The following is a 27,456-nucleotide window of genomic DNA, read 5'->3' on the forward strand; positions in this document are numbered from 1 at the left end:
GAGCGGGGAATAGGGGGGGGAGGGAGGGAGAGAGAGAGAGCGGGGAATAGGGGGGGTGAGAGAGAAGGGGTGAGAGAGAGAGAGCGGGGAATAGGGGGGGGGAGAGAGAGAGAGAGCGGGGAATAGGGGGGGGAGAGAGAGAGAGAGCGGGAATAGGGGGGGGAGAGAGAGAGAGAGCGGGGAATAGGGGGGGGAGAGAGAGAGAGAGAGAGAGAGCGGGGAATAGGGGGGGGGAGAGAGAGAGAGAGAGCGGGGAATGGGGGGGAGAGAGAGAGAGCGGGGAATAGCGGGGGGGAGAGAGAGAGAGAGAGAGCGGGGAATAGGGGGGGAGAGAGAGAGAGCGGGAATAGGGGGGGAGAGAGAGAGAGAGCGGGGAATAGGGGGGGAGAGAGAGAGAGGAGAGCGGGAATAGGGGGGAGAGAGAGAGAGAGCGGGGAATAGGTGGGGGGAGAGAGAGAGAGAGAGAGAGAGCGAGCGGGGAATAGGGAGGAGAGAGCGAGAGCGGGGAATAGGGGGGGGAGAGAGAGAGAGAGAGAGAGAGGAGAGCGGGGAATAGGGGGGGAGAGAGAGAGCGGGGAATAGGGGGGGAGAGAGAGAGCGGGGAATAGGGGGGGAGAGAGAGAGCGGGGAATAGCGGGGGAGAGAGAGAGAGAGAGAGAGCGGGGAATAGGGGGGGGAGAGAGAGAGAGAGAGCGGGGAATAGGGGGGAAAAGAGAGAGAGAGCGGGGAATAGGGGGGAAGAGAGAGAGAGAGAGAGAGAGAGAGCGGGGAATTGGGGGGGGAGAGAGAGAGAGAGAAAGAGAGAGCGAGAGCGGGGAATAGGGGAGGAGAGAGCGAGAGCGGGGAATAGGGGGGGAGAGAGCGAGAGCGGGGAATAGAGGGGGAGAGAGCCATAGCGGGGAATAGGGGGGGGAGAGAGAGAGAGCGCGAGAGCGGGGAATAGAGGGGGAGAGAGAGAGAGCGAGAGCGGGGAATAGGGGGGGAGAGAGAGAGAGAGAGAGCAGGGAATAGGGGGGGGGAGAGAGAGAGAGAGCGGGGAATAGGGGGGGAGAGAGAGAGAGAGAGAGAGAGCGGGGAATAGGGGGCGAGAGAGAGAGAGAGCGGGGAATAGGGGGGGAGAGAGAGAGAGCGGGGAATAGCGGGGGAGAGAGAGAGAGAGAGAGAGAGAGAGAGGGGAATAGGGGGGAGAGAGAGAGAGAGAGAGAGAGAGGGGAATAGGGGGGGAGAGAGAGAGAGAGAGCGGGGAATAGGGGGGAGGGAGAGAGAGAGAGAGAGAGAGAGAGAGCGGGGAATAGGGGGGGAGAGAGAGAGAGCGAGAGCGGGGAATAGGGAGGAGAGAGCGAGAGCGGGAATAGGGGAGGAGAGAGCGAGAGCGGGGAATAGGGGGGGAGAGAGCGAGAGCGGGGAATAGAGGGGGAGAGAGCCAGAGCGGGGAATAGGGGGGGAGAGAGAGAGAGCGAGAGCGGGGAATAGAGGGGGAGAGAGAGAGAGCGAGAGCGGGGAATAGGGGGAGAGAGATAGAGAGAGCGAGAGCGGGGAATAGGGGGGGAGAGAGAGCGAGCGGGGAATAGGGGGGGAGAGAGAGGGAGCGAGCGGGGAATAGGGGGGGAGAGAGAGAGAGCGAGCGGGGAATAGGGGGAGAGAGAGAGAGCGAGCGGGGAATGGGGGGGAGAGAGAGAGAGCGAGCGGGGAATAGGGGGGGAGAGAGAGAGAGCGAGCGGGGAATAGGGGGAGAGAGAGAGAGAGAGAGCGAGCGGGGAATAGGGGGAGAGAGAGAGAGTGAGCGAGCGGGGAATAGGGGGAGAGAGAGAGAGAGAGAGAGAGAGCGAGCGGGGAATAGGGGGGGAGAGAGAGCGAGCGAGCGGGGAATAGGGGGGGGAGAGGGAGCGAGCGGGGAATAGGGGGAGAGAGAGCGAGCGAGCGGGGAATAGGGGGAGAGAGAGAGAGCGAGCGGGGAATAGGGGGGGAGAGAGAGAGAGCGAGCGGGGAATAGGGGGGGAGAGAGAGAGAGCGAGCGGGGAATAGGGGGGGAGAGAGAGAGAGCGAGCGGAGAATAGGGGGAGAGAGAGAGCGAGCGGGGAATAGGGGGAGAGAGAGAGCGAGCGGGGAATAGGGGGGGAGAGAGAGCGAGCGGGGAATAGGGGGGGAGAGAGAGAGAGCGAGCGGGGACTAGGGGCGGAGAGAGAGAGAGCGAGCGGGGACTAGGGGGGTAGAGAGAGAGAGCGAGCGGGGACTCGGGTGGGGGGGGGGGGGGGAGAGAGAGAGAGAGCGAGCGGGGACTCGGGTGGGGGGGGGGGGGGGGGGGAGAGAGAGAGAGAGAGAGAGAGCGAGCGGGGACTAGGGGGGGAGAGAGAGAGAGAGAGAGAGAGAGAGAGCGGGGAATAGGGGGGGGAGAGAGAGAGAGCGGGGAATAGGGGGGGAGAGAGAGAGAGCGGGGAATAGGGGGGGAGAGAGAGAGAGCGGGGAATAGGGGGGGAGAGAGAGAGAGCGGGGAATAGGGGGGGAGAGAGAGAGAGCGGGGAATAGGGGGGAGAGATAGAGAGCGGGGAATAGGGGGGAGAGAGAGAGAGCGGGGAATAGGGGGGAGGAGAGAGAGAGAGAGAGCGGGGAATAGGGGGGGAGAGAGAGAGAGAGAGAGAGAGAGAGCGGGGAATAGGGGGGGAGAGAGAGAGAGAGAGAGAGCGGGGGAATAGGGGGGGAGAGAGAGAGAGAGAGAGCGCGGAATAGGGGGGGAGAGAGAGAGAGCGGGGAATAGGGGGGGAGAGAGAGAGAGCGGGGAATAGGGGGGGAGAGAGAGAGAGCGGGGAATAGGGGGGGAGAGAGAGAGAGCGGGGAATAGGGGGGGAGAGAGAGAGAGCGGGGAATAGGGGGGGAGAGAGAGAGCGGGGAATAGGGGGGGAGAGAGAGAGAGCGGGGAATCGGGGCGGGGGGAGAGAGAGAGAGAGAGAGAGCGGGGAATCGGGGGGGGGGGCGGGGAGAGAGAGAGAGCGGGGAATCGGGGGGGGGGAGGGAGAGAGAGAGAGAGAGAGAGCGGGGAATCGGGGGGGAGAGAGAGAGCGGGGAATAGGGGGGGGAGAGAGAGCGGGGAATAGGGGGGGTGAGCGAGAGCGGGGAATAGGGGGGGTGAGCGAGAGCGGGGAATAGTGGGGGGTGAGCGAGAGCGGGGAATAGGGGGGTGAGAGCGAGAGCGGGAATCGGGGGGGAGAGCGAGAGAGAGCGGGGAATAGCGGGGGGAGAGATGTTGGCGGACAGGAGCACAGATACTAGGGAGAGGGAGAGATACTGGGTGATTGAGAGATTGGGAGAGACATGGGGAGTGAAATACTGAGGTAGAGGGGGCACAGATTACTGGAGGGAAGAGAGCTACTGTGGGAGTGGGGGAATGGGGCAGAGAAAGATGTAGGGAAAGACACGGGGTGGGGGTGGGGGGAGAGGGTCAGGAAAGAGCGAGAGGGAGACCCTTGGGGAGTGGGCTAGGGGAGAGACAGGGAAAGTACTGAGACATCGTCAGGAAGGAGGAGGGGGAAAGATGCACACAAAAAATGGACAAAGGAGAGAGAGACAGAGACAGAGACAGACAGACAGATGCACACGCACACACACGTAGATGAGAGACAGCTGGGGTGAAGTAAACACACCGATGGGAATGGATGAGGGAAGGAGAGACAGGGAATGAATGAATGGCAGAGGGAGAGAGATGCAGGCATATAGTGATCGACAGATAGAGTGAAAGACAAAAGCAGAGACAAAGAGTCAGGCACAGCCAGAAGAGAAAGGTGCTTTTGGATGTGGGGAATAACCAGGTGGATTCTGAGTGGGAAAATGAGATGGGGAGACTGATGCAGGCAGTCACGCTTGGACAGATGGAGAGGAAGTGGTGGACACGGACAGGAGATTGCTGGGCAGGCAATAACTGCTGGACATGATGGAGAAGAATGATAGGTGGACACAGACATAGGTGGAGAAATGGGCACATTCAGACTGGAGGAAAGCACAATAGGGAAGAGCGATGGATGGGCCAGGAGCAGGAGGGAGAGCCTAAACGTGTGGTAGAGATTAAATGAGGGAGACAGGCTCTAATGCTTAACACAAAACCCTCTTGATTGTTGCCTTTCTCCTCCTTTGTAACTCCCCCCAACCCCCACCCCCACCCCCCCTCCCCGGCAGCTGCTGCTCTACATTTAGTCACTTTTATTATTTCTCCTCATGTTATCCGATCGTTTGCCAAAAAAACCCTCCTAACTTGAAAATAAGCAGAGTGAAAGGTCTGGGGGATGGGCCGGACAGAAGCAAGTGTTTTATGTACGGACTATTCTGCCACTTCTCTCTATATCCTTACTTTAACCATGTCCTTTTGCCCTTTTTGCAGATTTGCCGCCCTGGACTCTAAGTCGATTCCCTCAGCCGGGGGACTACCTGTCTAGATTTTGAACCTTGATTTTGAGGCTGGCCCCCTCAGGCGAGCTTGCGACCCCAGCCCTTTTAAGGAAATGGGGCCTGCACACTGGAAGGTCCACATCTGTCTGGTCACAGCCTGAGTGAAAGCTGGCAGACCTGGATACGGGTTTGGGCTAGAGGCTGGTCCAGTGGTGTGTCTGTGTGTCTGTGGGTACTGCTCCTTTTCAGCCAAGGATTTTACCAGATGTGGGATCCATTGTGGGCTCTGAGCAGTCGTGATGTTAGTGGAATGGAAAATTGTGGCGTCAGATCTGGGGACCTCTAAACAAAATGGTTGCTCCAGATTGCCACTAACCCACAGTTTTTAAGCATAAAGCAAGGTAATGAGGGAGGGCCAATAGGTGTATCAGTCTGTTCCTTTATTACATTCAGCACTCTGCAACAGTTGAATAGAACAAGCTGTCAGCCGTGGCTCAGTGGATAGCACCCTTGCCTTGGGTTTCAGCCCCACTCCAGAGACTTGAGCCGATCATCCAGGCTGACACTCCCTGTGCAATACTGAGGGAGCGTTGCACTGTCAGAAGTGCCGTCTTTGAGACGAGATGTTAAACTGAGGCCCTATCTGCCCTCTCAGGTGTGCGTAAAGGATTCCATGGCACTATTTCGAAGAAGAGCAGGAGTTCTCCCCGGCGCCCTGGCCCATATTTTTTCCCTCAACCAACATCAGTAAAACAGATTATCTGATCATTATCACATTGCTTTTTGTGGGAGCTTGCTGTGCGCAAATTGGCTGCCATGTTTCCTACATTACAACAGTGACTACACTTCAAAGGTACTTCATTGATTGTAAAGTGCTTTGGGACATACTGAGGTTGTGAAAGGTGCTTTTTTAATGCAAGTTCTTTCTTTTCTTTTTAGAATGCTCTTTCTATTTGAAAAGAATTCAGTAACAAATGAATAGCTTTGTGGTTAATACTTTTGAGCCATTCAGACTGGAAGATCTCGGGTTTGATCCATGGTCTGTACTTAGTTAGTTGCTCTCAGCTAGCGATGCCGTAGGCCCCAGCGCCTCAGGTTAGGAAGGGGGAAGAAAATCAATTAAGGTTGCTTTCTACCTCTTACCCCTCCCTCCCCCACAAAATCTCATTACAATCGCTAGCAATCAGTCCCTGCTGGAAAATGCATGTAGGTGGACAACAGATAGGGCTTGGCAGTGGAACCTCTCACAGTCGAAAAGTCTGCTGCCACTCACTGCCTGGGTTCACAGGTGAATAGTGGCCAGTGGGCCAAGGGCTGCTACTGTCAAGGGACCAGTACCCCAGCCAGAGTCAGGGGAGGCTTCAGCAGTTGAGGAAAGGCAGTTGGAAATCAGTACCTGCTGGTGGGTTTTCTCTGTGATAAAGATGGAAAAGTGGGGTACTATTGGTATCACTGGTTAGGCCTCAGCTGGAGTATTGTGTCCAATTCTGGGCACCACAGTTTAGGTAGAATGTCAAGGCCTTGGAGAGGATGCAGAGAGAATTTTTTCACTCAGAGGGTTGTGAATCTTTGGAATTCTCTACCCCAGAGGGCTGTGGATACTCAGTGGTTGAGTATATTCAAGACTGAGATCAATAGATTTTTGGACACTAAATTAATCAAGGGATGGGGCGGAAAAGTGGAGTTGAGGTCGAAGATCAGCCATGATCTTATTGAATGGCGGAGCAGGCTCGAGGGGCCGAATGGCCTACTCCTGCTCCTATTTCTTATGTTCTTACGATTTATTGGAATGGTACCAGGGATGAGGACTTCAGTTATGTGGAGAGACTGGAGAAGCTGGGATTGTTCTCCTTAGAGCAGAGAAGGTTAAGAGGTGATTTTAATAGAGGTGTTCAAAATCATGAAGGGTTTTGATAGAGTAGGTAAGAAACTGTTTCCAGTGGCAGAAGAGTTGGTGACCAGAGGACACAGATTTAAGATAATTGGCAAAAAAAAACAGAGGAGAGATGAGGAGAAATTTTCTGGAATGCACTGCCTGAAAAGGTGGTGGAAGCAGATTCAATAGTAACTTTCAAAAAGGAATTCGATAAATACTTGAAAAGGAAAAATTTGCAGGGCTGTAGCAAAAGAGCAGGGGAGTGGGACTAATTGGATAACTTTCAAAGAGCCAGCATAGGCACAAAGGGCTGAATGGCCTCCTCCTGTGCTGTATGATTCTATGATCACAGCAAGCAGTGCGGTGGGTTGTCCATGATAGTTTTGCTCCCCATCTTAGACGGTGTGGATACGTGTCTTCATGTGCAGTGAGGCTGACTACCACTGTGCCATTAACAGGAGGCCATTCCAAACGAAGAAAGATGCTGGGTAGGCCGAAGCCTGGAGAATCTGAGGACGATCTACTCCGGTTCCAGCAGCAGTTCTTAGCGGCAGGAAGATCTCCCGCTGCCAAAGTCGTAAAGAAGGCAGACAAGAGGAAAGTGAAATCAGAAAATGCTGATGGAGGCCAGACCAATGAAGGCCTGCGGGACACGGTCACTTTGGAAGGTTTGAATTGGATTTTTGTCTTGTAACGTTACTGTGGGGATGTTAAGTTGGGTCTAATGAAGGAAGTGGGGGAAGGGATGAGCGGGAACTAAACCAGGCTTGTGGTATTGGGGTATTTTTGACTGGTTATAGGCTATTAATTGATGTCGTTGGAGTTATGGATAGGAACATTAGAAACAGGAGTAGGCCATTCAGGCCCCAAGCCTGCTCCACCACTCAACTAGATCATGGCTGAACTGCACCTCTACTCCATTTCCCCGCCATAGCTCCATATCTCTTGATGCCCTTACCTAACAAAAATCTATCCATCTCACTCTTGAAAGTTCCAATTATCCCCCAGCATCCACAGCCTTTTGGGGGAGAGAGTTTCAGATTTCCACTACCCTTTGTGTGGAAAAAGTGCCTCCTGATTTCCCTTCCGAACGGCCTTGCTCTAATTTTAAATTATGCCTCCTTGTTCTTGATTCCCCCACCAGGGGAAATAGTACATACAGAGAAACTAGCGAAACCTTTTAACATTTTAAACACCGCAATTACATCACTCCTCAATCTCCGATACTCAAGGGAATATATAGCCAATCAGAAAATGTTTTCAATATTGGACAAATCTTAGTGGGGAGTAAACAAACTTGCCTAAAAGAGCAAGCTGTGTTGGACATTTGGGCCGCAGGTTTGGCTGAATGGCATTAATTTGCTCTACTTCTTCTCCTTATCCTCATTCCCTCTATTCACAGCACCCCTGGCTGGGATTTCCAAGTGCTTTCTCTCACTGTAGTGTTAGTTTTAATAGAGGGCTTTTGCTGTTGCTATGAATGCTGGGATTGCCATGCCTTAATAGTGTTCAAAGCAAGTGAAATGCTTGTAATTACCAGCGCTGTCCTAGTAGGAAACCGGGAGATTGCGATCTCACGTGTAAGACTCTTAGCAAAAGAGTTGGGCCTGTTGGTGAGATGTACGTATAAATTATGTGAGGGAAGGATCGAATAGTTCAAGAATCTCTGCCAAATGCTCTGAAATGGGTGTGCTGTGTTGATATTTCTCAACTCCTGTCCGTCCACCTGTGAGGCACCGTTATTCCGCCTCTCTCCCACCTCCTTAAACCTCTCCATCTCGCAACCTCTTATCTCCTCCTTTAAGACGCTCCTTAAAACCTATCTCTCTGACCAAGCTTTGGGTCACTTGTCCTAATGTCTCCTTCTTTAGTTCGGTGTCAGTTTTTGTCTGATTAAGCTCCTGTGAAGCACCTTGGGACGTTTTACTACTGTAAGACATTCAGCAGGAGACTAGACCAAGATGGCTGTGGTAGTTAGAGTTTTATTTAGTACAATACAAAGGACAGTTGACTAGTCAGACTAAGTGACTGTCTTACCATCTAAGGCAACAGATACAATAAAAACGGTATTACCCACCTCTGGGTAGAGACGTAACCCCTGCCTCTTCCTGGTGTTCCTCCTTCATTCTCTATCATGAGTTCTCTTTCTCCCAGTTTACAGCCTGTTTCCCTTCCTGCCGTGTTGTTTGATCACCCTGTGGTCCCGATTCTGTGACTCCACTATTCCGTTCATTTTACTGCGCATGCAAACCCACTTAATATGCAAACTGGCCTTTGGATCACCCGTCTGCCCTTGCTTCCCTCGATCAAAGCCCTCATGCTGTGATCAAATGGCCAACCACCCAGACAATGTGATCCAATGGTAGTCTTATCAGTACCTCACATAATATGATCGAACAGGTTTCAGTTACTGTTGCATCACCTGAAATGCACTCCAGCATCAGTATCACACAGAACTTATCCTAGCTTAATGTCGTATCACCCGAAACTTATTAACCCCATGTTTGAATTCTACCATTACCACCGTCCTTGCTTTAAGCTAATACTTCAAAAAAATATATAATTCTACCATTACCCTGCTTCCTTACACTACGTTAAAGGTGCTATGTAAATGTAAGTTGTTGTTCTAGGTGACATGCAGCGATGTTGCTCCTTGCTATTTATAAGATTGAACGCCTCTCTGTGGGATTGTCCTAAGTGTGGTGAGGGAGATTTGTGCTGGTTGGTCCAGCATGACTCTGTGACGGGAGAGAGAGAGAAGATGCTCAAGGGCATGTACCCTTGCCTCATCCTCGGAGAAGGAATATCCTGACCACCCATGGGTTGCATTTGCATTGTGACTGGGATGATTTGAGATTTCATCCAGTTAGATTTGTGCCCTGAGAGTTTGGAGGATTTCATCATTGTAGGCGGTGCTAAGTAAGGTGTCAGCGGTGGCTCAGTTGGTAGCACGCTCGCCTCTGAGTCAGAAGGTTGTGGGTTCAAGTCCCACTCCAGAGACTTGGGCACAAAATCTAGACTGACACTCCCAGTGCAGTGTTGAGGGAGTGCTACACTGTCGGCGCTGCCGTCTTTCAGATGAGACGTTAAACCGAGACCCCGTCAGCCCCCTCAGGTGGACGTAAAAGATCCCATGGCACTATTTCGAAGAAGAGCAGGGGAGTTCTCCCTGGTGTTCTGTATTTATCCCTCAACTAACACCTAAAAACAGATCATTATCACAATGCTGTTTGTGGGAGCTTGCTGTTACAGACTGGAAATTAACTGCTGATCTGTTTTGTTTTAGCTCTTCCCGACCTTCCTCCATCATTAATTCCAGCTCCACCCAAAAAGTCCAAGGTCAAGGCAGAAAATGTCAGATTCCAAGGAGAGGATAGTGAGGGGCATCTGGATCAACAGGACAGGCACATCACAGCTGTCCTGTCAAAGATTATCGTAAGTTTTAACACAAATTCAACGTCTGTCACACTACGGTGCTTCCAGCTCCTGCAGAACATGGCAGGGCTGGTGCGTGAAAGGGTTTCAGATAACATGGGAGCTGTGTCCTGACATCATTGGTTCATCGTTGCAGGCGGTGGTCTGTGCCCACCAGACCCATCACGCTCAGCCTCACAGTTGCTGGTATCTTGTTAAACATTCTGTCTCCATTAAATAAGTTGGTCATCCACCCACTGTCTCTGGGCTTTGCAAAAATGTTAAGTTCCATCTGGTTCAGTAGTAGCACTTTCGCCTCTGAGTCAGAAGGTCGTGGATTCAAGTACCACTCCGAGGACTTGAGTGCAAAATCTAGGCTGACCCTCCCATTGCAATACTGAGGGAGTGCTGCACTGTCAGAGGTGCCGTCTTTCGGATGTGACGTTAAACCGAGGCCCCGTCGGCCACTTGGGTGGACGTAAAATATCCCACGGTACTATTTTGAAGAAGAGCAGGGGAGTTCTCCTGCTGTCCTGGACAATATTTATCCCTCAACCAACATCACTAAAACAGATGATCTGGTCATTAGCACGTTGCAGTTTGTGGGACCTTTCTGTGTTTTCTGGCAGACGCTTTTCCTACATTACAACAGTGACTACTCTTCAAAATTAATTAATTGGCTGTAAAGCGCTTTGGGACGTCATGATGTGGTAAAGAGTACGATATAATTGCAAGTCTTTTTATCGTTGGTACGTTAAATAAACAGGTCTTTATTTTTGAGTCAGCCACTTTAGAGCACTCAGAATAGGATCTTAGCATTTCTAAATGTTTTCCCATGGAATCCATACACACAATTTAGATCTGTCTCGGATGAGGCAGGGTTATCGTGAGAATTTGGGTAATGGAACCAGGACGGCTGATGAACTATAGAACCATAGAAAAGATGCAGCACAGAAGGGGGCCATTCGGCCCATCACGTTCGCGCCGGCTCAATGAACAACCAGGTGCACATTCTAATCCCACCTTCTAGCACCCGGTCTGTAGCCCTGCAGCGTACAGCACTTTAGGTGCAGGTCCAGGTACTTTTTAAAAGAGTTGAGGGTCCTTGCCTCTACCACCAATTCAGGCAGCGAATTCTATACACCCACCACCCTCTGGGTAAAAAAGTGTTTCTTCATGTCCCATCTAATCCTTCCGCCAATCAGCTTAAATCTATGTCCTCTAGTTCTTGAGCTCTCTGCTAGGAGAAACAGGTAATTCCTGTCTACTCTATCTAGGTCCCTCATAATTTTGTACACCTCAATCAAGTCTCCCCTCAGCCTCCTCTGCTCCAAGGAAAATAACCCTAGCCTATCCAATCTCTCCTCGTAGCTGCAATTTTCAAGCCCCGTCAACATTCATGTAAATCTTCTCTGCACTCTCTCCAGAGCAATTACGTCCTTCCTGTAATGTGGTGACCAGAACTGCGCACAATACTCCAGCTGTGGCCTTACCAGCGTTTTATACAATTCCATCATTGCATCCCTGCTTTTATATTCTATACCTCGGCTAATAACGGAGAGCATTCCGTTTGCCTTCTTCACAACCTTATCTACCTGTACTGCCACCTTCAGGGACCTGTGCACATGCACTCCAAGGTCTCTCACTTCCTCTACCCCTCTCATTATATTCCCGTTTACTGCGTATTCCCTTTTACTGTTTGCCCTCCGTAAGTGCATTACCTCACACTTCTCTGGGTTGAACTCCATTTGCCACTTTTCAGCCCACTCCACCAACCCATTGATATCTTCTTGGAGTCTACAGCTACCCTCTTCACTATTAACTACACGGCCAATTTTTGTGTCATCTGCAAATTTGCCAATCATGCCCCCTACATTCAAGTCCAAATCATTAATATATACCACTAACAGCAAGAGACCCAAAACTGAGCCCTGTGGCACACCACTGGAAACAGATTTCCATTCACAAAGACACCCATCTACTTTTACCCTTTGTTTCCTGTTACTGAGCCAATTTTGGATCCAATTTGCCACATTTCCTTGTATCCCACGGGCTTTTACCTTTCTGACCAGCCTGCCATGTGGGACGTTGTCAAATACCTTACTAAAATCCATGTAGACAACATCCACTGCACTACCCTCATCAATCTTCCTTGTCACTTCCTCAAAGAATTCAGTCAGATTTGTAAGGCGTGACCTTCCCTGAACAAATCCATGCTGACTATCCCTGATTAAACCATGCCTTTCCAAGTGACAGTTTATCCCATCTCTCAGTATTCTAATAATTTGCCCATCACCGAGGTAAGACTGACCGGCCTATAATTGTTCGGCCTTTTCCTTGTGCCCTTTTTAAACAATGGTATTACGTTTGCAGTCTTCCAATCCTCCGGTACCTCCCCTGTATCTAGTGAGGATTGGAAAATGATCCTCAGAGCATCTGCTATTTCCTCCCTGGCTTCAATAGCCTAGGAAACAATCCATCCGTCCCTGGTGACTTACCAACTTTCAAGGATTCCAGTCCCTCTAGTACTTCCTCTCTCATTATGTTTACCTTATCAAATATTTCACACCTCTCCTCTTTAACTACTACGTCTGGATCATCCCTTTCTTTTGTGAATACGGAGACAAAATATTCATTCAAAACCCTACCCACATCCTCTGCTTATCATCCCTGATAGGTCCCACCTTTTCCTTAGCTGTCCTCTTGTTCTTAATGTAGTGATAAAACATCTTTGGGTTTTCTATAATCTTACTAGCTAATATTTTTTCATGCCCTCTCTTTGCTCTCCTTAGTTCCTTTTTTACGTTATCCCTTTACTTTCTATACTCCTCTAGGCTTTCTGCAGTATTTAGTTTTCTATGACAGCCATAAGCTTTCTTTTTCTGCTTTATCTTGCCCCATATACTTCTGGACAACCGGGGGCTCTAAATTTGGCAGTGCCACCCTTTTTTCTTTGAAGGGACATGTCCGTATTATACCCGTAGAATTTCACTTTTTAGTGCCTCCCACTGGCTTGTCACTGATTTCTCCTCAAGTAGTTGTGTCCAGTCCATTTCTGCCAAATCACCTCTTAGTTCTGTAAAATTTGCCTTCCCCCAATTTAAAACGTTTACTCCTGATTACTCTGTCCTTTTCCATAATAATGCTAAAACTAACTGAATTGTGGTCACTATCCCCAATATGGTCACTCACTGTCACTTCACCCACTTGCCCACCTTCATTTCTTTGATGGGTAACTCAGATTATGTCAAATTGCTTTCCACCTCCCTGTCTGTGCATTATCTGGTGGAGGTCATTTAATTTGGGCATGAGAGTACAGATTATCTAGTCAATATCTCATTGCTGTGTGTAAATTGGCGGCCGTGATTCCTACATTACAACAGTAACAACACTTCAAAAGTACTTCATTAGTTGTAAAGCACTTTGGGACGTCATGAAGTCATGAAGGGTGCTATATAAATGCAAGTCTGTCGTCTTTCTTTTCATCAGCCAGGGCTGGGATTTGAATTCAGAAGTCCGATGGCTACAAAGGCAATATTCTATCCTTTTGTTTTTCCTTTTTTCCTCCTCTCTCTTGCTGAGATATAGTTCCACAAATCCCCGGTGCCCCAGTAAGTCACTGCCACATTTCAGGCTTTTTTCATTATGTTTTCATAGAAAGGATTTGGAAAACAAGTTACTTTTAAATGTTATGTTTTTAAAAAAAAAACAAAGTATATTCGCACAAGTTAAGGTGAAAAAACACTTAGGGTTATAATATTGTACAAGTAGATATCTGGTTACCAACCCTACTGCCAGTGTAAACAGTTCTTCCCTATGTACTCTGTCAAAACCCTTCAAAATTTTGAACACCTCTTAAACCTCCCCTTAACCTCCTCTGCTCTAAGGAGAACAATCCTTGCTTCTCTAGTCTCTCCACATAATGAAGAGTCCTCTTTAGAAAATTGTTCTATAAGGAAAATAAAGTTCGGCAATTCACCAATTTCTTTGTCTTGTATTTTTGTTTCAGGAGAGAGACACAACAGCGATTCCTATATCTCTTCCTGTATCAACAGGGCTAGCCTTCCCGAAGGTCTTTCACAGGTCGGAGGTACAGAGCGAGGTAATTGTTCTTATTTAAGTGTATTTTATTTTCGCTCAGCACCAGGTGAAAGCAGAGAGTCAAAGTCTGATTTTGTGTGCCTAATATCAAACTGCTACTTGGATCTAAGATGCATTCCTGGTCTCCATATTATAAAAAGGATATAGAGACACTGGAGAAGGTGCAAAAAAGATTTACAAGGATGATATCAGGATGCGAGGTTATACCTATCAGGAAAGACTCAACAGGCCGTGGATCTTTTCTCTAGAAAAGAGGAGGCTGAGGGGTGACCTGATAGAGGTCTTTAAAATTATGAGGGTTTGATAAGGGTAGACGTAGAGAAAATGTTTCCACTTGTGGGGAGACCAAAACTAGGGGCCATAAATAAAAGATAGTCACCAATAAATCCAATAGGGAATTCAGGAGAAACTTCTTCACCGAGAGTGGTTGGAATGTGGAACTTGCTACCACAAGGAGTAGTTGAGGCGAATAGCATAGATGCATTTAAGGATAAGCTGGATAGGTACATGAGGGGAGAAAGGAATAGAATGTAATTCTGATACGGTTAGATGAAGAAGGATGGGAGGAGGCTCGTGTGGAGCATAAACACTGGCACGGACCAGTTGGGTCGAATGGCCTGTTTCTGTGCTGTACATTCTGTGTAATTCTGTTGGAGTCACCAAAAACGGAATAGTGCAGGACTGGGTGCTACAATGGCTTTTTGCCTCTGGGGTCTGGGTTCTGATGCAGCCCAGACTGACGCAATGAAAGTCAGTGCCTGCTGGCTGTAAGGGTCCTACATAAAATGGGTCTGGACAGTCTCAGTTCAGTTCGCTGTCAACCTGGGCCCACAACTCAAAATCACCCCAATTTGGTACCACGGTCCCCACCACTTGCACCATTCATGCATATCATGGCAGTCGCCTATATCGGGCAAATGGCACTAACCATTTGCCACAACCACTGAATTCAATTACAAAGGTGCCGCTTATAACACATTAAAGGGCAGACTATTTCGGGCAGTTCAATAAGCTTTTCTCGCCTTGTTTAAGTTCAGTTTAGTCTTGTTAACTGTTCATCTGAGAACACGATGCCACATGCCAACCCAGGCCCCAACACGCCAGATGGACTCTCACTGGTAAAAGCGCTAATTGTCAACTAAATAGTTAACAGTACTTTTTGTCTAAACCTTTAAGAGACACTTATTGTAGGTAAATCTTTACTGGGTTCCTTGCTTTGCCAGTCCAAAAGTTTAATGGACACAGCTCTTAAGCTTCTGGCTGACCATCTAACATCTAATATAGTTCCTATAGGTGACCTCTGTTCACCACACTGACCACCAGTTAACTATATAGTTGACACTTAGCCACGGCCAACACTGGTAAAAGCGCTCAGTTGATAGCGCACTCATCTCCGAGTCAGAAGATCGTGGGTTCAAGTCCCATCCAGAGATATGAGCACAAAATTCAGGCTGACACTTCATTGCAGTACTGAGGGAATACTGCACTGTCGGAAGTGCCATCCTTTCGATGAGATGTTAAACCGCGGCCCCCTCTGCCCCCTCAAGTGGATGTAAAATATCCCATGGCACTATTTTGAAGAAGAGCAGGGGAGTTCTCCTTTGTGTTCTGGCCTATATTTTCCCTCAATCAACGTCACTAAAATAGATTACCCCGTCATTATCATGTTGCTGTCTGTGGGATCTTGTGTGCAAATTGGCTGCCGCATTTCCTACATTACAACAGTAACTACACTTCAAAAAAAGTACTGCATTGGCTATAAAGCGCTTTGAGACGCCCTGAGGTCATGAAAGGCGCTGTATAAATGCAAGTCTTTCTTTTTTATTGTCCATCGCTTATAGCGGGCAAATCATGGGACTGCGGTGCCAAATTGGTAACAGCAATGCGCCCGCTATAAGCGGTGAGGGCTGTAATCCACGATTTCATTAAGAGGCCACAGAGTAGCTCTTGAGAGTAATGAATAAATGGCTCACTTGTGCAGTAGGGATGCTCCTCTCTGGTTGATCGCATGGCCTATACTGCTCTGCTTTTTGGTGGTAGAGCACCCGGGGCTGGGAGGTACTATGGAGATAAACCAGGGGTACGGTAGCATTGTGGTTATGTTACTGGACTAATAATCCAGAGGCCTGGACTAATAATCCGGAGTCATGAGTTCAAATCCCGCCACGGCAGCCGGGGAATTTAAATTCAATTAATTACATCAAAAAATCTGGAATTAAAAAAGCTAGTATCAGTAATGGTGGCTATGAAACTACTGGATTGTTGTAAAAACCCATCTGGTTCACTAACCCCCTTTAGTGAAGGAAACCTGCCCTCCTTACCCGGTCTGGCCGATATGTGACTCCAGACCCACGGCAATGTGGTTGATTCTTAGTTGCCCTCCGAAATGGCCTAGCAAGCCACTCAATTGTGCAATCTCGCTAAAAAAAGGGAGTACCTTCACCACACGGACTGCAGCGGTTCAAGAAGGCGGCTCACCACCACCTTCTCAAGGTCAATTAGGGATGGACAATAAATGCTGGCCTTGCCAGCGACACCCACATCCCATGAAAGAATAAAAAGAAACTTGGCGAGTTGCTGCAACGCATCCTTAGTGCCTACTGGAGTCACAATGCACCAGTGATGGAGGGAGTGGATATTGAGTCAGTGGCAGGGGCACCAATCAAGAAAACTGCTCTGCCCTGAATGGTGTTGAGCTTCTTGAGCGTAGTTGCAGTTGCATCGATCCAGGCAAGTGGTGAGTGTTCCATCACACCCTTGACTTGAGCCTTGGAGAGGCTTTGATGAGTTAGGAGGTGAGCCATTTGTCGCAGAGTTGTCAGCTTCTGCCCTGTTCTAGTAGCCCCGGCGTTGATCTGGCTGGTCCAATTAATCTTCCGGTCAGTGGTGGCCCCCAGGATGTTGATGGTGGGGGACTTGGCAATGGTGGTACCATTGAAGGACAGGGTGAGATGATAATACCGTTTCTTGTTGGACATGGTCACCTTTGTGGTACAGAAGTAACCTGCCATTTGCCAGCCCAATGCTGGATGTTGTCTGGGTTCTGTTGTAGGCTGACATGGACTACTTCATTATCAGAGGGGTAGTGAATGGAGCCGAACTCTGGAATTGTCAGCAAGCAGCCCCACGCCTGACTTTATGATGGAGGGAAGGTCGTTGATGAAGCAGCTGAAGCTTGGGCCAAGGGCGCTGACCTGAGGAACTCCTGTAGTGATATCCTGGGGCTGTGATGATTGGCCTTAGAGTCATAGAGTCATAGAGTTATACAGCACGGATAGAGGCCCTTCGGCCCATCGTGTCCGCGCCGGCCATCAAGCCCTGTCTACTCTAATCCCATATTCCAGCATTTGGTCCGTAGCCTTGTATGCTATGGCATTTCAAGTGCTCATCCAAATACTTCTTGAATGTTGTGAGGGTTCCTGCCTCCACAACCCTTTCAGGCAGTGAGTTCCAGACTCCAACCACCCTCTGGGTGAAAAAGTTCTTTCTCAAATCCCCTCTAAACCTCCCGCCTTTTACCTTGAATCTATGTCCCCTTGTTATAGAACCCTCAACGAAGGGAAAAAGCTCCTTAGTATCCATCCTATCTGTGCCTTCATCAACCTTGGCCATCTTCCCTGTTTCAGGTATCACTTCAGCCACTGGAGTGTTTTCCTCTTGAACCCCTCCCCCCATTGACTTCAGTCTTGTTAGGCTCCTTCGTGCTATATTTGATCAAATGCTGTCTTCGTGGTTGAGGGCAGCAATTCTCACCTCTCCTTTGGCATTCAGCTCTCGAGTCCATGTCTAATGAAGACTATGACGAGGTCTGGAGCTCAGTGGTTCTGGCGGAACCTGGACTGAGTGTTGATGAGCAGGTTATTGGTGAGTAGATGTTGCTTAAATGCACTGTTGATGATTCCACTTTTTTCTCATGCTTGGGAGGAGGCTGATAGGGCTACAATTGGCCAGGTGAGATTTATCCTACCTGTTGTGTACAGGACCTACCACATTATTGGGTAGATGGCAGTGTCATAGCTGTACTTGGAGAGCATGGTCGTGTAGCGAATATGGTTCTGGACTAGAAACCTGGAGGCTGAGAGTTCAAATCTCACCATGGCATGTAAAAGCCTTTAAACTAGGTATCAATGTGATCACCCTTTTCCTTCGTCTCGATCTCCTTCACCATACGCGGAGACCAAAACTGGACACAATACTCCAATTGCAGACATACCTAAACCTTATATAGCCTAAGTATAGTGCCATTTATTTCATAATATACGGTGTCAGCTGTGGCCAGTGGGAAGCACTCTCACCTTCGAGTCAGAAGGTCGTGGCTTCAAGTCCCACTCCAAGGACTTGAGCACAAAATCTAGGCTGACACTTCAGTGCAATACTGAGGGAGTGCTGCACTGTCGTGGTGCCATTTAAGAAATGATTAGATCTTTAAGTTCTATCTGGATGAATGAACCAAGATGGATTCAATGGCCCTCCTCATCTGTAATTATCCTGCGATCTTGTGAGTTGTCTGTTATGCAGAAATACCTGATGTATTTGTATTTTTCTTTTGTTGTAACAGGTGAATCCGGTTCCAGGAAAGAAAAGTATCTTTGCCCAGAAACTCGCTGCAAAGAAGGCAGCTGAAGCAACTCGGGCAGCTCCCTCCATCAGTGGGATCAGCCCCTTGACCAGCGTCACAGGGGAGCAAAGGTCAGCTCCGTCTCGAGTTACAGAGATATCGGAAAAGGGCCACTCACCAGGTGAATTAATAGGAAAGGCTTTTGCTACATAAGGTTTGTTAAAGTTTCTCCCTCACCACTGCGCTCATTGTATCCTCCCACTGGAACAGCCGGGCAGTCTGGACCGTTCAACAGCAACTATTTGCATTTATATTGCGTCTTTAACGTAGTAAAATGTCCCAAGGTGCTTCATCATACAAAATTTGACACCAAGCCACATAAGGAGATATTAGGACAGGTGATCAAAAGCTTGGTCAAAGAGGTAGGTTTTAAGGAGCATCTCAAAGGAGGAGAGAGAGGTAGAGAGGCGGAGAGGTTTAGGGAGGGAATTCCAGAGCTTAGGGCCTAGACAGATGAAAGCATGGCTGCCAGTAGTGGAGTGATTAAAATTGGGGATGCGATTGTATCCTCCCCCTGAAACAACAGGACAGTCTGAGCAGTCCAGTGGGAGTGAATCCTCCCACTGGACTGCTCATTGTTATGACTCAGGAATATCTTCAGCCGGATTAACAGGAGGGGAAGGATGGAGAGGGAGCTAAGCCCCTGTTTGTAGTGGGGCCAGTACTGAATTGGAAATGTGTAGGTTACCCTGATAGCCATTCCTCTTGAGTTAAAATACAGATCGCACATGATATAATTGAATGGCGGAACTGGCTCGAGGGACTGAATGGCCTACTCCTGTTCCTTTGCTCCTACTGTGGAATTTACTTTTTAGTGGTTAATTGAGAGAGATTTTATTTTATTTGCATGGCTTGTGATTTTTCACCTTTATTTACTTTGTTGTGTTTGTTGACAGGGGCAAGTGATGAGAGACTGGTATCTGGAGAGAGACTGGGTGGGGAAATAAGTCCTCAAGAAGCACAGAGGATTCATGAAGAGAATGTTACCAGACTGCAGGCCATGTCTAAAGAGGAGATTGAGGAGGAACGCCATAGTCTTGTGGCCCGGTTAGGTGAGTGAGTGTATCACTGCTGTCCACATTCAACTGCTAAAATCTGTCTTTCTTTATTCCAATTTCTTCCTCCAGCTTTCACTTTTCCTCCCTAAGGCCATGGACTCTACAGGTGCTGGCAGGCTGACGATGTCACCACCCAGCTATTCAACTGTGGAGGGCATCACAATGGAACCCGATCCTGTCCTCCATCCCCCCCCGCCTTCCCCGGACATCCAGGTCCACGGGCATGGGTCACTGAATGATGATCAAAAGTCGACCACTCGGCCGATCGAGTTTCCCCCTACCTTTAGCCCAGGGTCGTCCTTGGGCAATTACAGAGCCCCAACTGCTACTCCTGCCGATATTAGCAAACTAAGAATAGAGTGTCTTGGCCAATATTTATCCCTCAACCAACATCACTAATATAGATTATCTGGTCATTATCTCATTGCTGTTTGTGGAAGCTTGCTGTGCGCAAATTAGCTACCACGTTTCCTACATTATAACGGCAGTTACCCTGTGAAAGTACTTCATTGGCTGTGAAGCGCTTTGGGAACTCCTGAGATTGTGAAAGGCACTATATAAATAGAAGTTTTTTTTTCCTCTGTTGGCTCTAAGTTCAGTTGTGCTCTGCTACTACCCTGGCTGAGATCAGCTAACTAAGTACAGACCAGGAATCAAACCTGGGACCTTTTGCTATATAATAAATACAGGTTGCATTTACGTGATGCCTTACCACGTGCAAAGGGCTTTGAACAGTCCTGTGACCGTTGTAGGATAATGTGTTAGCTAGTCTCACAAATAGGAGCGAAATGAATGATGAGTTGATTTGTTTTTGATGATGGTTGAGGGAGGAATGTTGGCCAAAACACCAGGAGAGCTCTTCGAATAGTGCCATGGCATCACCTAACGAGGCAGAACCTTGGTTTAACAGTGACTGAAGTGTCAAGCTAGGTTATGCACTCAACCCAAGACATAAGTTTTAAACATACAACTTTTTGAGCCACCAACTGACCAGAGCATCTGTTTTTAGGTGTTGGTTGAGTGATAAATATTGGCCAGGACACTTGGGAGAACTCCCCTGCACCACTTTGAATAGCACCATGGGATCTTTTACATCTACCTGAGAGGGCAGACAGGGACTCGATTTAACATCCCATGTGAAAGATGGTACCTCCAACAGTGCAGCACTCCCTCAGTACTGCACTGAAGTACCAGCCTAGATTATGTGCTCAAGTCTGTGAAGTGGAACTTGCCTCTGAGTCAGAAGGTTGTGAGTTCGAGAGTGCGACCACTGAACAAAGGCTGAACAACCTGTACTTTTTGCCGTGACCAAGATGATTGTGGAAGTCCATGCTAATTGTTCAATGGACTAGAACTACAGTGACAGCTGATAGCACCTTGATGTTGGCTTTTATGTATTAGATTTGAACTTAGGAATATGACTGAATGTGATTTTATTGAGATGCTGGCTTAGGTTGCCCTTCAAAGCAGGACTGTGTTTTGGAAATGGCTCAGACACCTCGGGGCGAAGGGTTGGAGTCATGAGCTCGGGTCATTCTGAGCAGTTAGGAAATGACTGTAAAAACTGATCTCTGTGCAAGGCTCCTAGGGAGATTGTTAGACAGCTTGGGCTGAACTGTTAAATGAGGAGGTATTTGCTTTGCTTGAGGGTTGAAAGTATCAGTTTACACAAAGTGAATCCAGTGTGTTAGATTGCCATTTTTCAATGTATTTATTGAATTTAGTGAAGTTCACAGGTTTCATTGGATTATGGCACTTTACAAGTTCCATTACTTGCAGATACACAGTGAATGTCTTAAGAGTTCTGTACATTTTGGTAACACTGGACAGTGGTGTTATTGCTTATTGGTGGGCATTGCACATTGATGGTGTTTGTTCATTGGTCATTGCATGCAGGTAGTATTTCATTAATGGGCATTGCATATTGGTGTGTTTTATTAATTGGGCAATCATAGTCTCATAGTATGTTACAGCACAGAAGGAGGCCATTTAGTCCATCGTGCCTGTGTGGGCTCTTTGGAAGAGCTATCCGATTAGTCCCACTCCCTTGATATTCCTCTGTGGCCCTGAAAATTTTTTCCCTTCAAGTATTTATTCAATTTCCTTTTAACAGTTATTGAATCAGCTTCCACCACCCTTTCAGGCAGTGCATTCCAGATCATAACAGCTCTCTGCGTACAAAAATGTTTCCTTGTGTCGCCTCTGGCTCTTTCGCCAATTGATCACCTCAAATCTGTGTCCTCTCGTTACCGACCCTTCTGTCACTGGAAACAGTTTCTCCTTATTTACTCTATCAAAACCGTTCATCATTTTGAAAACCTCTATCAAATCTCTCCCTAATCGTCTCTGCTCTAAGGAGAACAATCCCAACTTCTCCAGTCTCTCTACATAACTCATCCCTGGTCCCTCATCCCTGGTACCATTCTAGTAAATCTCTTCTGCACCCTCTTTAAGGCCTTGACATCTTTCCTAAAGTGTGGTGCCCAGAACTGAACACAAAAATCCTGTTGAGGCCGAACCAGTATAAAGTTTTAAACTAGTTTTATAAAGGTTTAGCATAACTTCTGTGCTTTTGTACTCTATGCCTCTATTAATAAAGCCCAGGATCCCATATGCTTTTTTAACAGCCTTCTCAATTTGTTCTGCCACCTTCAAAGATTTGAGTGTGTACATCCCAGGCCTCTAAGTTCCTGCATCCCCTTCAGAATTGTACCGTTTAGTTTATATTGTGTCTCCTCATTCTTCCTGCCAAAATGCATCACTTCACACTTCTCTGCGTTAAATTTCATCTGCCACGTGTCTGCCCATTTCACCAGTCTGTCTGTGTCCTCCTGAAGTCTGTTACCATCCTCCACATTGTTTACTACAATGTATGTTATTACTATTTATTTGGCATTACATTGCACGTTGGTGCTATTCATTGATGGGCATTGCACGTTGGTGCTATTCATTGATGGGCATTGCACGTTGGTGCTATTCATTGATGAGCTTTGCACGTTGGTGCTATTCATTGATGGGCATTGCACGTTGGTGCTATTCATTGATGGGCATTGCACGTTGGTGCTATTCATTGGGCATTGCACGTTGGTGCTATTCATTGATGGGCATTGCACGTTGGTGCTATTCATTGATGGGCATTGCACGTTGGCGCTATTCATTGGGCATTGCACGTTGGTGCTTTTCATCGATGAGCTTTGCACATTGGTGCTTTTCATCGATGGGCATTGCACGTTGGTGCTATTCATTGGGCATTGCACGTTGGTGCTATTCATTGATGGGCATTGCACGTTGGCGCTATTCATTGGGCATTGCACGTTGGTGCTTTTCATCGATGAGCTTTGCACGTTGGTGCTTTTCATCGATGGGCATTGCACGTTGGTGCTATTCATTGGGCATTGCACGTTGGTGCTTTTCATCGATGGGCATTGCACGTTGGTGCTATTCATTGGGCATTGCACGTTGGTGCTATTCATTGATGGGCATTGCACGTTGGTGCTATTCATTGATGGGCATTGCACGTTGGTGCTATTCATTGATGGGCATTGCACGTTGGTGCTATTCATCGGGCATTGCATGTTGGTGCTATTCATCGACTAGCTTTGCACATTGACGCTATTCAATGAGCTTTGCACGTTGACGCTATTTATCAATGAGCTTTGCACGGTGGCGCTATTCATCGATGAGCTTTACATAGAAACATAGCAAATAGGAGCAGGAGTAGGCCATTCGGCCCTTCGAGCCTGCTCTGCCATTCAGTATGATCATGGCTGATCCTCTATCTCAATACCATATTCCCCATACCCCTTGATGCCTTTTGTGTCAAGAAATCTATCTAGTTCCTTCTTAAAAATATTCAGTGACTTGGCCTCCACAGCCTTCTGTGGTAGAGAATTCCACGGGTTCACCACCCTCTGAGTGAAGAAATTTCTCCTCATCTCAGCCCTAAATGTCCTACGCTGTATCCTGAGACTGTGACCCCTCATTCTGGACCTCCCAGCCAGGGGAAACATCCTCCCTGCATCCAGTCTGTCTAGCCCTGTCAGAATTTTATACGTTTCAATGAGATCCCCTCTCATTCTTCTAAACCCGAGTGAATACAGGCCAAGTCGACCCAATCTCTCCTCATAAGACAGTCCTGTCATCCAGGAATCAGTCTGGTGAACCTTTGCTGCACTCCCTCTATGGCAAGTATATCCTTTCTTAGGTAAGGAGACCAATACTGCACACAATATTCCAGGTGTGGTCTCACCAAGGCCCTGTATAACTGCAGTAAGACATCCTTGCTCCTGTACTCAAATCCTCTTGCAGTAAAGGCCAACATACCATTTGCCTTCCTAACTGCTTGCTGCACCTGCATGTTTGCTTTCAGTGACTGGTGTACAAGGACACCCAGGTCCCTTTTGTACATCAACATTTCCCAATCTATCACCATTTAAATAATACTCTGCCTTTCCGATTTTCCTTCCGAAGTGGATAACTTCACAATTTTCCACATTATTCTGCATCTGCCATGTATTTGCTCACTCACTCAACTTGTTTAAATCACCTTGAAGCCTCTTTGCATCCTCATCACAACTCACAATCCCCCTAGTTTTGTGTCGTCAGCAAGCTTGGAAATATTACATTTGGTTCCCTCATCCAAATCATTGATATATATTGTGACTCGCTGGGGCCCAAGCACTGATCCCTGCAGTACGCCACTAGTCACTGCCTGCCATCCCGAAAAAGACCCATTTATTCCTACTCTCTGTTTCCAAGCTTGCTGACGACACAAAACTAGGGGGATTGTGAGTTGTGATGAGGATGCAAAGATGTTTCCTGTCTGTTAACCAATTTTCAATCCATGCCAGTATATTACCACCAGTCCCATGTGCTTTAATTTTGCACACTCTTATGTGGGACTTTATTAAAGGCCTTCTGAAAATCCAAATAAACCACATCCACTGGTTCTCCCTTATCTATTCTACCAGTTACATCCTCAAAAAAACTCCAGTAGGTTTGTCAAACATGATTTCCCTTTTATAAATCCATGTTGACTTTGTCTAATCCCGTTGATATTTTCTAAGTGTCCTGTTATCACATCCTTTATAATAGACTGTAGCATTTTCCCTGCTACTGATGTTAGGCTAACTGGTCAGTAGTTCCCTGTTTTCTCTCCCTCCTTTTTTAAATAGTGGGGTTACATTTGCCACCCTCCAATCTGCAGGAACTGTTCCATAATCTATCGAATTTTGGAAGATGACAACTGATGCATCCACTATTTCCATGGCTACCTCTTTTAGTACTTTGGGATGCAGATTATCAGGCCCTGGGGACTTACCGGCTTCCAGTCCCATTAATTTCTCCTGCATTCTTTTTTTTACTAATACTAATTTTCTTTAATTCCTCCTTCTCACTAGACCCTTGGTTCGCTAGCATTTCTGGGAAGTTATTTGTGTCCTCTTCCATGAAGACAGAACCTCTGCCATTTCTTTGTCCCCCATTATAAGTTCTCCCGTTTCTGACTGTAAGGGACCTACATTTGTCTTCACTAATCTTTTTCTTTTTACATACTTGTAGAAGCTTTTACAGTCCACTTTTATGTTCCTTGCAAGTTTACTCTCATCCTGTATTTTTCCCCTCTTAATCAATCTCTTGGTCCTTTTTTGCTGAATTCTAAACTGCTGCCAATCCTCAGGCTTGCTACTTTTTCTGGCAACTTTATATGACTCCTCTTTGGATCTAATACTATCCTTAATATCTTTTGTTAGCCATGGTTGGGCCGCTTTTCCTTTTGTGTTTTTGGGCCAGAAAGGAATGTATAATTGTTGCAATTCATGCATTCGCTCCTTAAATATTAGCCATTGCCTATCTACCGTCATGCCTTTTAATGAAGCTCCCCAATCTATCATAGATAACTCATTCCTCATATCTTTGTAGCTTGCTTTGTTTAGATTTAGGACCCTAGTTTCGGATTGGACTACTTCACTTTCCATCTTAATAAAGAATTATATCATGTTATGGTCACTCTTCCCTAAAGGACCCTGCATGACAAGATTATTAATTAACCTCTTCTCATTGCCCAATCTAGGATAGCCTGTTCCCTGGTTGGCTCCTCAATGTACTGGTCTAAAAAACCATCTCATACACACTCCAGGAATTCATCCTCCACAATATTATTGCTAATTTGGTTTGGCCAGTCTGTATGTAGATTAAAATCACCCATGATTACTCTAGTACCCTTGTTACATGCATCTCTGATTTCCTGTTTGATGCCACCCCCTACATTACCATTACTGTTTGGAGGCCTTTGGACAACTCCCACCAGTGTTTTCTGCCCCATGGTGCTCCTTAACTCCACCCAGACTGATTCTACACCTTGATTTTCTGAGCCAATGTCCTTTCTCACTATTGCTCTGATTTCATCCTTTACTAACAACACCACCCCACCTCCTTTTACCTTTTTGCCTGTCCTTCCTAAATATCGAACACCCTTGGATATTCAGCTCCCAGCCTTGGTCACCCTGCAGCCATGTCTCCGAAATCGCAATTATATCATATCCGTTTACATCTATTTGCGCTGTTGATTCGTCTACCTTATTACAAATGCTTCGTGCATTCAGATACAGTGTCTTTAGATTTGTCTTTTTAACATTTTTAGACATCTTAACATTTTTTTGTTGTATGGCCCTATTTGTCTTATTACCATTTTTTCTTACCCGGACCCTATTTGTTAGTGCACTCTTTTGTTTGTACGCTCTGTCCCTTCCTGACCCAATCTGGTTATTCACTTTCCTGCACTGCTTCTTTGTCTTTTCTCTTTAGCATTCTAGATTTCTCTCCACCAGAACCCTCCCCCCACTTATTTAGTTTAAAGCCCTATCTACCTCCCTAGTTATTCGATTCGCTAGAACCCTGGTCCCAGCATGGTTCGGGTGTAGCCCGTCCCAAAGGAACAGCTCTCTCTTTTCCCAGTACTGGTGCCAGTGCCCCACGAATCGAAACTCACTTCTCCCACACCAATCTTTGAGCCATGCATTAATCTCTCCGATCTTATTTACCCTTTGCCAATTTGCTTGTGGCTCAGGTAATAATCCAGAGATTATTACCTTTGTGGTTCTGCTTTTTAATTTAGTCCCTAGCATGTTGGTGTTATTCGTCAATGGGCATTGCACATTGCTGCTATTCATCGATGGGCATTGCACGTTGGCGCTATTCATCGATGGGCATTGCACGTTGGCGCTGTTCATCGATGGGCATTGCACGTTGGCGCTATTCATCGATGAGCTTTGCACGTTGGCGCTATTCATCGATGAGCTTTGCACGTTGGCGCTATTCATCGATGAGCTTTGCACGTTGGCACTCTTCATCGATGGGCATTGCATATTAATGCTATTTGTTCATTGGACAGTATACAGTGCTATTGGGCATCTTGGGATTATTCATTAGTGGACAGTTTCTGATTGTGACTGCTTATGCGTCCATTTGCTGATGTTCTATTTTAAGTGATGAGTTAATTACAAAAATTAGCAAATGGCTTGTTCTTCCATCCTGCAAACATACAGTTAACTTAGTTCTATTTTTTCCCCCTTCCTATTTAACTAGACCCAAATTTGGTTACCTTCCTAAAATCAAGAAAGTTGAAGAAAAACCACAGTCAAGGCTCCAAAGATAAAATGGAAACACACGGAGAAGAAAAGAGCCAAAAGGATAAGCAGAGGCATTCTCGTTTAGACACTGAACCACAGGCCAGTCCAACCAAGGAAGAACCAATGGATGAGAAACCAACAGGTAAAAGCTCAGCAGTTCTGCAGAGGAACCTAAAGCCGTGAATTAGAATCAATGCATGTTTAAATCCCCTCTTGGCCTCTCCCCACCCTAACCTTCCAGCCCGACAACCTTGCCACTCCCTCCGAGCTCTCTTCCTTTGACTGGCCCGTTGTGCACACCCCTCCCTTCACCCCACCATTGGCAGCTGTACCTTCAGTCGCCTAGGCCACATGCTCTGGAATTCCCTCCTCAAACCATTCCAC

The 27,456-nt window shown here is 47.3% G+C and overlaps 1 protein-coding gene across 4 annotated transcripts in view; it reads left to right on the forward strand.

Annotated features, from left to right (window-relative positions):
• rpap1 (RNA polymerase II associated protein 1) overlaps window positions 1–27,456 on the forward strand; it is a 129,469-nt gene that overhangs the window by 6,294 nt on the left and 95,719 nt on the right. For all 4 annotated transcript variants that reach the window (XM_067991234.1, XM_067991233.1, XM_067991235.1 and 1 more), the window contains exons 2-7: window positions 6,712–6,921; window positions 9,540–9,688; window positions 13,677–13,769; window positions 18,327–18,507; window positions 19,283–19,438; window positions 27,029–27,214. In XM_067991234.1, coding sequence (XP_067847335.1) covers window positions 6,735–6,921; window positions 9,540–9,688; window positions 13,677–13,769; window positions 18,327–18,507; window positions 19,283–19,438; window positions 27,029–27,214 — 952 coding nt within the window. In that variant the 5' untranslated portion in view covers window positions 6,712–6,734. The remainder of the gene's footprint in view (window positions 1–6,711; window positions 6,922–9,539; window positions 9,689–13,676; window positions 13,770–18,326; window positions 18,508–19,282; window positions 19,439–27,028; window positions 27,215–27,456) is intronic.

Source organism: Heptranchias perlo, chromosome 10 (assembly GCF_035084215.1).
Source record: "Heptranchias perlo isolate sHepPer1 chromosome 10, sHepPer1.hap1, whole genome shotgun sequence".
NCBI lineage: Eukaryota > Metazoa > Chordata > Chondrichthyes > Hexanchiformes > Hexanchidae > Heptranchias > Heptranchias perlo.